At 40.8% G+C, this 9451-nt stretch overlaps 1 protein-coding gene across 1 annotated transcript; it reads left to right on the top strand.

Annotated features, from left to right (window-relative positions):
• Window positions 1-2539: 2539 nt before the first annotated feature.
• On the top strand, window positions 2540-9187 carry EIF2S2 (eukaryotic translation initiation factor 2, subunit 2 beta, 38kDa). Its single transcript, XM_008942272.1, has 8 exons — window positions 2540-2720; window positions 3611-3714; window positions 4812-4947; window positions 5279-5379; window positions 5804-5952; window positions 6837-6893; window positions 7929-8014; window positions 8711-9187. The coding sequence occupies exons 1-8, from the start codon at window positions 2540-2542 to the stop codon at window positions 8884-8886; spliced, it is 990 nt and encodes a 329-aa protein (XP_008940520.1). The 3' UTR covers window positions 8887-9187.
• The last annotated feature ends 264 nt before the right edge of the window (window positions 9188-9451 follow it).

Here is a 9451-nt window from a genome sequence, read left to right as displayed (position 1 = left end):
TTGCTAGTTTTCTCTAAGTTGGGGTTTTGACTGTAGGCATTTGAAAGGAGGAGTAGATATAGGGAGCTGAATGTGAGAGAGAGCTACATGGTCTACAGAAGGAGGAAATCCCATATGGGAATTTGGCTCTGAGGGCCAATGCAGGACATAAATTTGCAACTGTTTCTACCCAGAACAGCACAGGGTTGGGTTAGTCTGGGCTGGGGGCTACAGACCTTTCAGTAGAGGGCCTGTCACTTTACAGTAGAAGTATTCAGTATCATAATGCTTCAGCTAATCAAACATACTGAGTAGAGAAAAGGAATGAAGAGACTTCTGAGATGTCTAGCTCAGGCAGAACATGGATGAGCACACTTATCAGACTGCTTAGTTTACATCATGATTTGTTACAGTGTCTGTGACCTCAGACTCCTGCATAGTTCTTGTTTAAGCCCTGGATGAACAAAATGTTGCAGGTGTAGACCTCCTTGTCAGGTTGTGGAACTCTCATCCTTGTTTCCTGAGAGCAGTTAGCATGTTATGACAAGTTCTTTGGTTTGCAGGAGCTTGGTGTGACCTGACTGGATGGAGTGGAGCTCAGAGCAGTGCTCTCTGTTCAAGGCCAGCTATGTAGCTTCAATGCAGAAAAAAACCTCCTGTGCCCAGGAGTTGTCCTTGTTTGTTAACTCCAGTTTAGTGTGGTACTGCTGAATACACGTTCTGTCTCTTGTAGACACAAGATATGCTTTATGGTGGCTCAGGATGGAAGATGTCTTTGCAAAGAGAAGAGTGATTTGGGATGGATGGCCTGATTCCTTCTTGGAAATTATTATACTCGATCTAAGCATGGTTGCTTCATCATGTGAGAAGATTTAAACCTCCTCAGAGTCTTGCAAAGCTTCTTCATTGAAATGAGTCATGATCTTGAAAGTGGCGTTCATGTGCTTGTTCCCAGAGCTGTGGACTCTTGCTGGTTGGTGCAGACATGTTCCTTCTCTTTCAGCAGTGTGGAGGTTACAAGAGGAAGCCAGCAGAGAGTGGAGCTGGTTGTGTGCATTCTTTGGTGTCTGTGCATGACAAGAGCATGATTCACACGTGTATATAAGCATTAGAGGGTAACCCTCTGACAGAACTTCTATGAAAGTTGTTCCAGTTCAGTGTGTACAGCTAAAGACACACTTGGGCAGTTTGAAAGCCTCAAGCTTCAGTGTCCCCTGTATGTGGGTGCTTTTGTGATGCTGTGCTCAGGCACCCAGACCAGTTTATTGCCTTTCAGTAGAGCCTTTATGAAACATGATATTCGTCTCATTTTCTGGAACTTCCCCAAGAGTATTGTGTAGGAGAATGAGAAGTTGCTTCGTCAGGGGAGGGAAACTGCCAGACTTGCAGGGTGTTACAGACCAAGAAGCTGGAGAACTGCCCCTCTGATGAAGTGGTGGTGTTTGCATGAGTGAGGGTATTCATGATGTGGAATTTTAACTAGCTGTGAGAACATTCTTCAATTACTAGATAAGAAAAACTGAAGAAAGATTAAGTGTCTAAAATTGAGGTATTAAATATATACTATGGTGTGAAAATACAGCCAGATACACATAACAAAACTTACCAATAGTTATGATGTTGAATTTGAATTTTAAGTGGGGAAAAAAAAATAGTAGCATTCCTGTGTTGGAAAACTGAAGAGCTTGTGTGTTAAATATTTCAGGTCTGTAGATGATGAATAGGTTAAAAGTGAGTCTTGGGGTTGATGCTTTCTTCACAGTCAGGCTAGGTAAATTAAGCTTATTTGCTGGCTAATGAGTTCTTTCACTAACAGCTTTTAATCATTTGGTCTCTGAGGTTCAGTTTCCCATTTATGGCAGAAAAGGGTAAGACCTCTGCTACTTCATAGTATTGAGTTCTGATACAGGTTTTGCTCTATCACCAGCCTCTTCTAGGTTTGTCCCTAGTGTGGAGCACTTTTGTCAAGAGAGTTGTTGGTAAATGTTGCCTTTTAATAAATCCTGAAATTACTGTGTCTCCCAAGAGGAAGTACAAAGTGGGACTGGCAGGGAATCAGACTCTGTGGTATAGGTCTGCTTATTTTTTTAATTTTTTTTCTGATGCTGAGATGGTTTAGTGGTTGCTTTGCATAGTCTTACTTCAAAATTTGAATCCCTAATAATACTGAAATGGAGAAGTGGCTGGTAGCAGGGCTGTCAGAGATGTGCAGCTCTTTGTCTGCTGGGCAGACATAGATGGCAGGAGACTCAGACTGTTAGCATAGGAACAGCAGCAGAAGCTCTGACCTGTCAAGCAGTGTTCTGATCTCTCTTCTCTTGTAATTGGTCACATCAGTTATGCCTTGGGACAAAGTGTGTGGTGCTTTTAAGGAAGTGTGTGTAAGCACTGGTTTGAGTCACTGGCATTACACTCGTACAGAGCTAGGAAGATTCCCAGTTGAGATTGAAGCTGAGGAACAGTTTGTGTAACCGAAGGACGATGAGAGAAACTTAAAGGTGTGACAGATATTGAATGGTAGGTGATTATTATGCTCCTAAGGAACTCTTGACTTTTACAGATGATTTTTGATCCTACTATGAGCAAGAAGAAGAAGAAAAAGAAGAAGCCCTTTATGCTGGATGAGGAAGGAGGAGATACACAAGCAGAAGAGACTCAGCAATCAGAAACGAAAGAAGTTGAACCAGAGCCAACAGAAGACAAAGATGTTGAAGCAGATGAAGATGACAGCAGGAAGAAAGGTAAAGTGAATCCATTCAGATAAACTCTCAAAGGTCGTCCTTCTGTATTTTAAGATTACAAGCCCCATTTCAAGCATTTAGCATTGCAGTGTTCAGTGCTGGGGCCCAGGTGTGTTTAGAGGCTTGTGGGTAATACTCCACTGCCTGTTTGGAAGGCATGTTTCCCCCCTGTTTGAAAACATTCACAGACATATGTAAATTCTACTTTCCTGACTCAGTCTTTTGTGTGAGACAGTAAAAAGAGGATCCCTACTATAGTTAGTGTGAAATCCTGTTTTCTACACGCGTTCGTTGCCATAATTACACAATTATGGCTGGTTTTCATTTGAACAATTAAGCCACAGTGTGATAATGGAAATAGGGTTAAAAGGGCTTCTAGACTCTTGCACAATTATGGATGTGATAGTATTCTTTGGAATTTTTCAGGAAATAAGCTTGTGATTGTGTATATAACATTACTTTCAAAATTGAGGTCAATGTCATTTCAAGATAACCTGATTCAGGGAATGCTGTTAACTTAAATCCAGTTTGTTGATAAAATTGGCTCCTGCAGCATACCAGAGAAACTATACCTGTCTCCTATGGTTTTATTTTTTTTTTTTCAAACATCTCCTGTAATGATAAGAGTGGCTAGCTTCCCTTGTATGGCAGAGATTAAGCAGTTAGAAAATCAGTAAATGCAGTTAGAAGACGTGTAACTGTGAAATAGTACTGAGGTATTTGAGGGTAGAGGATAATGACCTCTTTAAAACCTGAAGGATATCTGTAAGGGTACAGATCATTGCTTATGTCTTACTGTAATGTTTTTGAAGATTTGGATGTAAATTAGAAACCTTAATGTCAAAACTGTTTCTGCAGTTATACATTTGGCAATCCCTTTATTTTTTTAGATGCAACAGATGACCTGGATGATTTGAACTTCTTCAACCAGAAGAAAAAGAAGAAAAAAACAAAAAAGATATTTGATATAGATGAAGCAGAAGAAGGTGTTAAGGTTTGTTTGCTTAGCTAGACCATCTTGTCTGTGCTTGAGAACTTCATTGCTTTCATTTTCTGGGCATTGACCGTACAGTTGTTTCGGGTCTCTTGTGTCTCAGTGTAGTTAATAATGGAACTGAGGTTTCACTGTGTCTTTCATGTACAGTAGATCTGCTGAACGTGTTGCTTCTGTAGGGCTTTTTGCCCAGAAATAAAAATATCTTAACTGCTCTGCACAATGAGCAAGTAATCCTGCAATCTGTAGTAAGGATTGACTAGCATCGAGGATACTTGTGCTTTGTAGTGGGAGAAGTAAGTGTCCTCCAAAGGCCAGCCCTTCAAGTAAAGGGTATATATCTGCTAAGAAACCTGGTTTTACTCTGGTGCTCTCTTCAGAAGTGATTGACAACTGTCCTGTTATCTAGAAGGTGTACAAGATACAAAATCATGACTTGGAATAAACTTGAGATGAGTAAAAGTATCATGTGTCAGTGTAACTGGCAAGCCCAGAGAGCAAGAGGACAGAAATGTTATGTATAAACCTCTTCAGGTTTTGGCTTTGGGGAAAGAAAATGTCCCTCTGATCTGCCCCAGACACGTGGCATGCTTGCTCTACATGTGCAGGATCATGGTAACAAATTGGACTGGCTGCAGGTAGCACAGCTTTGCCTTGCTTTATTGTCTGGCATGTCAGGTGTTTTGTTCCCTTAGGCCCTAAAATGGCTGATGCCTTTGGGTAATTATAGTGTGACATTGTTCTTGACTAACCAGAAGTTAGACCAGAAGACTTTTGCCTGCATTGATTACCTAGCAGGAAATCAGCTATTCCAAAAAAACCCAGTATAACTCAAGTTTTAATCCAAGACTGCACTGTTAGGCACATGTACATCATTGTATCTGAGCTTGGCATATAAGAATGTGGCCCTGCTTCATCACAGTGATGTGGTGCTCCCTTCAACATACTTTAGGTTCCTTCTTAGCTGTTATGTTTCAAGACTGTGGTGGATATTACTAGTATTCATCCAGTATAGTGTGCTACTCATTATTTCTAATGCTGTGCAGGGGAGATTTGTGTTTAATACTGTAAACTATGGTCTTACTATTTCTTTGCAGGACTTGAAGATTGAAGGAGATGTGCCAGAGGCAGTAGAACCTGAAGATGACCTTGATATCATGCTGGGCAATAAAAAGAAGAAAAAGAAGAATGTGAAGTTCCCAGATGAAGATGAGATAATGGAGAAGGATGAAGGTGAAAGTATAGCTCAGTGTCTCACCTAGCTCAGTGAGGTGCTGGAAGTGAAATGTAGTCCATGTTGTAGGTGACTAGATTTTGTTTAAGTGCCTTTTTTTTCAGAATTCCTTTTGCTGCCTTTACCACTTTATTGTTTATTAGGAAAATGTTCTGTGAGAGCGCTATAAATTTGCCATAAGTGCTGGTGTCCCTTGTAGGCAGACAGAGAAGACCTGTGTTAGCATCTTGGTGGACTCTTTGATGTACCTTTTAGAAATGGTGTAAGCATGAGGTTAAAGAATGATTTTTTTTTTTCTTCTTAATGAATCCCAAACAACTTTCTTTACAGCTTTTGAGGATGAAGATAGCAAAAAAGATGACGGAATTTCTTTTAGCCTTCAGTCAGGACCTGCATGGGCAGGCTCAGAAAGGGACTACACATATGATGAGGTATGTTCAAAAGACTTCTAAAAATGTTTTCCAAGTTGATGTGCCTCAGTAGAGCAGGGCCTTATGCTCATATGTCCAGTTTCTAACTTAAAAGACTTGTCAGAAGCTTGTGAACAGAAAAATCATAGAAAGCACATCTTTTACCACAGTTAACTTTCATATAGGGCAACACTGGTGATAGTTAAAATGTCTCTGCATATAGAGTGAGGTATTCTAGATTATGGAATAAACCCTTGGGGAAACAGCTTTTTTATTTTTCGTTCATCAGAACCTTTTTTAAGTGTGTGTTCAAAAGCATAGGGGGGAATACTAATGGGCAAAGATGGTCTGATTTTCATTGTGAACACTGTTTCAAGTTTTTTAGGATGTACTTCATTTGAGAAGTGCAAGATACTGATGTTGATGTGAATCCTCTTTCTTGCAGTTGCTCAACAGAGTATTTAACATCATGCGGGAAAAAAACCCAGATATGGTGGCTGGGGAGAAACGGAAATTCGTCATGAAGCCTCCGCAGGTTGTGAGAGTAGGGACCAAGAAAACATCTTTTGTCAACTTCACAGATATCTGCAAATTGTGAGTTTCTTCTTAAGATCTCCCAGGAGGAGGGGATGGTTGCACTTTTTTGTGCTGTTGGTTGTGATTTCTGGCAAAAGACTATGGCAAACCAGAAGTCCAACTGAAAGCTGTTTCAGTCTTACTGCTCGCTTCCTCTGCATCTCTCTGTAAGAAGATATTTATGGAGATGATGTATTGAGATAATATTTTATACTTTAAATTATGAAAATGGTAGGCTTGCTACATGGGCCTCGTGGACTGAAGCTAAATGTATTCATTTTGAGAGTTCACTGGCTTCTGTGAAGTCTGTAGTTGGGTCACCAGTGAAGTGATGGTTATTTGCAAGTCTGAGTGGGGCTGGGAATTTTTTTTCATTTTTTTTGCTTTCTAATTTGAGCTGGAGTTTAGGAAGTTTCCTTCCCCCCCACCCCCAGTGTTTTCTGTAGTGCTTTCTATGTCTTAATTATTTCTTGTGAAGACAGTCCTATTCTTTGTGGGCACTTCTGGGAATGTGTATTTGATCTGTTTCACAAGTGTGTCAGAAAACAGTCCTGAGGAAATCATACTGAGGAAGTGGGTGGAATACTAAAGTGACTTTTTACAACTTTTTTTCAGGGAGTGGTGGGGATGGGAGAATAAGAATGAAAATCTCAAATGGGAAACTTATTTTTAATAGTTACTGTGACTGTGAGTTAGATATGGGGGGAGTGGTGGGGGTTTTCTGTGGACTGTTCAACTTTCTTGTGTCCTCTTATTGTCTGCCTATGCTCTTTGGTGCAGACTATCTGGCACTGACCCCTTTTAAAGTTAGTAATACAAGATAGTTTTAGCCTGCCAGCCCTGTATAAATATCCCATTTCTCTGAAGAAGGGAGCTTCAGCATATCCTTACTCTATTTTTAGACTACATCGTCAGCCAAAACATCTCCTGGCGTTTTTGTTGGCAGAGTTGGGTACAAGGTAAGGCTGCTGGGCCATGCATGTGCATATGCATGGAGGAAGCAATGGCATCATAGCTGGTATCTGATGAAAAATAAAATTATTTGGGTTAGATCTATGTATATGTGCTTAAACATCAGTCTTTTTTGTCCCTGTGCTGGGTGATTGAAGAGCTATCATCTTGGGAAAGAGGTAGAGGCAAACTCGTAAGTCCCAGGGAACATTTTGGATCAGAGTTTGGATTCCCTATTTGGGATTTGGGACCTGTCTTACAGAAGCTGTGACAGCAGAGCAGTTTGTCACAGGGAGGGTGGTTCTGTGACTCTCACCAGCTTCAGGCAGATGAGAGAGAGGGAAGAGACAATGCCTGACTGTCTAACAGCAAGTCTTGTGGGCATCTAGCTAGTTTTTTTTGTCCCATGCTGCAGTTAATTCCATCTGTCTTAGCATAAAACTAGTGTTGATTTCATGTTTCTTATCAAAGATTTAATGCTGTGGTGGTGGTGTGCTTCCTTGTCTATTCATTTTTCTGTTGTATGCTACAATGCTGTTACATGGAGACAGAGAGAATCAAGGAGTTTAATTGTAACACATATAAAACAGTTGCCAGTTTGATTGGACTTCTGGGTCTCTTCAGCTCCAGACATCTTAAACAAACACCTAGAAACTGTAATGTGAGAAAAACATTCAATTTACTACATCAGATTGCCTAGAAGAGGATCTTGACTAGTCATATTATGCCTTACTAGGTAGCTGTCTAGGTCACTTCTGTGAGAAAAGCAGATGTTAATTCTCATATCAGTAAAGTTGTTCTGATGGTGCAGCTTGACTGTGAGACTGATCTCTGCTTGAGTTTGCTTTTACTGCAGCAAGGGTTAAGTTGCAGCTTGGGAAAAACTTCCTGTAAGTTTTCAAGTACCTTCAGAATCCTGCAGTTTTTGCTGCTAAGTAATTCTGGCTTATTCTTGAAGAATACAGAATTGTCTTGCTTCATGTTTCTAGCTTGTTTTAACACTTGATGTCTTCTGCAAATAATTAATTTTTCTTTGCAATTAGTGGCTCAATAGACGGTAACAACCAACTTGTAATCAAAGGAAGATTCCAGCAAAAACAGATAGAAAACGTCTTGAGAAGATATATCAGTAAGTATAACTGCCTGCTCCACTGCACATTTCTCTGAGACCCCTTTGGGTGTCCAGTGGCCCCTGTATGGGTGCATGCTGTGGAGCTTCTGTGCTGAGAAGTTGCAGCTTTGCTGCAGCTTCATAATGGAACAGTGCAATACAGGGGGCTCTGCTGTGGTTTTAGTAATCATGTAGGTCCTGGCACTAAAACATACTGAGGGGAATAGCAAGAGCATTTGAGAATTGCTGCTTCTCATCTCACTTTCCTTTCTTGGCTTTGATAAGGACTATGGGAAATAGCAGCTGATTTTCAGGTCTGTTGTTCATGTTAATAAATACAGCGTGCATGCTGCTGGTCAAAGGACTCCCAGATTACCTGTAACAAAAAATACAGCTTTACTGCTGTGTATGTGCACGAGTTGCTGATGTCTGGGGATGCTGTTTCAGCACAGGGAGTTCTGGAATGACAGTGGGAAGTCTGAGCTGGTTGTTGCTATGTTTTTAAACAGCAGTGTTGGTGCATAGTGCACCACGTGGAACCCAGTCGTTATTACCTGAGAGCCAGGTGGAGTTCTTAGCTTGCCTCTAACCTCTGATTTTCATAGCTGTTAGTAGAGACATGTGAACAGCCTTTCCAGACTAAGGGTGAAGAAGTGGTGACTTCTCTGTTGAGAGTGCATTCTCTTTTAACTGCCCTGAGTTCCTTTTCTGCAGAGGAGTACGTCACCTGCCACACGTGCCGGTCGCCGGACACCATCCTGCAGAAGGACACCAGGTTATATTTCCTGCAGTGTGAGACCTGCCACTCTCGCTGCTCCGTCGCCAGCATCAAAACTGGGTTCCAGGCTGTCACAGGCAAGAGAGCACAGCTCCGTGCCAAAGCTAACTAGTTTGCTAATCAGCACTGGATTTCTGCAGAGTGTTCTGGGGAGATGTGACTGGACAGGTTTACAATCGGAATGGATTTACCGTTGTATTAAAGTAAGGCTGTAAAAACTACAAGAAATTTGGCTTTTTGATTGATTTGGTCTGTGAAATCCTTGCAAGATGCAGGTCCTGAAGCTGTTCACGTACATTTGTTCATTGAATATATTTTACCAACTGTAAGGAACGTGATGGGAAAGGAGGTGCTTTTTAATCCATTCAGACTTCTGTAAAACACAAGATAAATTAAAGATACTATAACAGTGAGTGTCTTCAATTTGGATTTTTCCTTCAGTTTAGTCTCTTTAAAGTGCTTATGGGAATGGTTGGCATGTTGTTCTGCAGATCATGTTGCTGAACTATGTCTGAGACCCAGAATAAACTTGAAGATACAGGTTATTTTGCTTTTACATAACAAGCTTATTTTTAGTTAGGTTATCATTAAACAGAGAAACCAGTCACAAAAAGTGACAGGGATGATACACCAACATGGGAACTGCTCATGCTTTTGTAGCCACATTAATATGGGAA

Source organism: Merops nubicus, unplaced genomic scaffold, assembly GCF_000691845.1.
Source record: "Merops nubicus isolate BGI_N331 unplaced genomic scaffold, ASM69184v1 scaffold18296, whole genome shotgun sequence".
NCBI lineage: Eukaryota > Metazoa > Chordata > Aves > Coraciiformes > Meropidae > Merops > Merops nubicus.
Note: the sequence above shows the minus strand (reverse complement) of the source record. Positions and strands in the feature narration are given on the sequence as shown.

Bases quoted from the DNA above. Each gene is read 5' to 3' on its own strand.
- EIF2S2 (XM_008942272.1), top strand. From the start codon at position 2,540: ATGATTTTTGATCCTACTATGAGCAAGAAGAAGAAGAAAAAGAAGAAG. The intron at 2,721-3,610 runs GTAAAGTGAATC...TTATTTTTTTAG, and splicing joins AGATGACAGCAGGAAGAAAG to ATGCAACAGATGACCTGGAT. The intron at 3,715-4,811 runs GTTTGTTTGCTT...ATTTCTTTGCAG, and splicing joins AAGCAGAAGAAGGTGTTAAG to GACTTGAAGATTGAAGGAGA.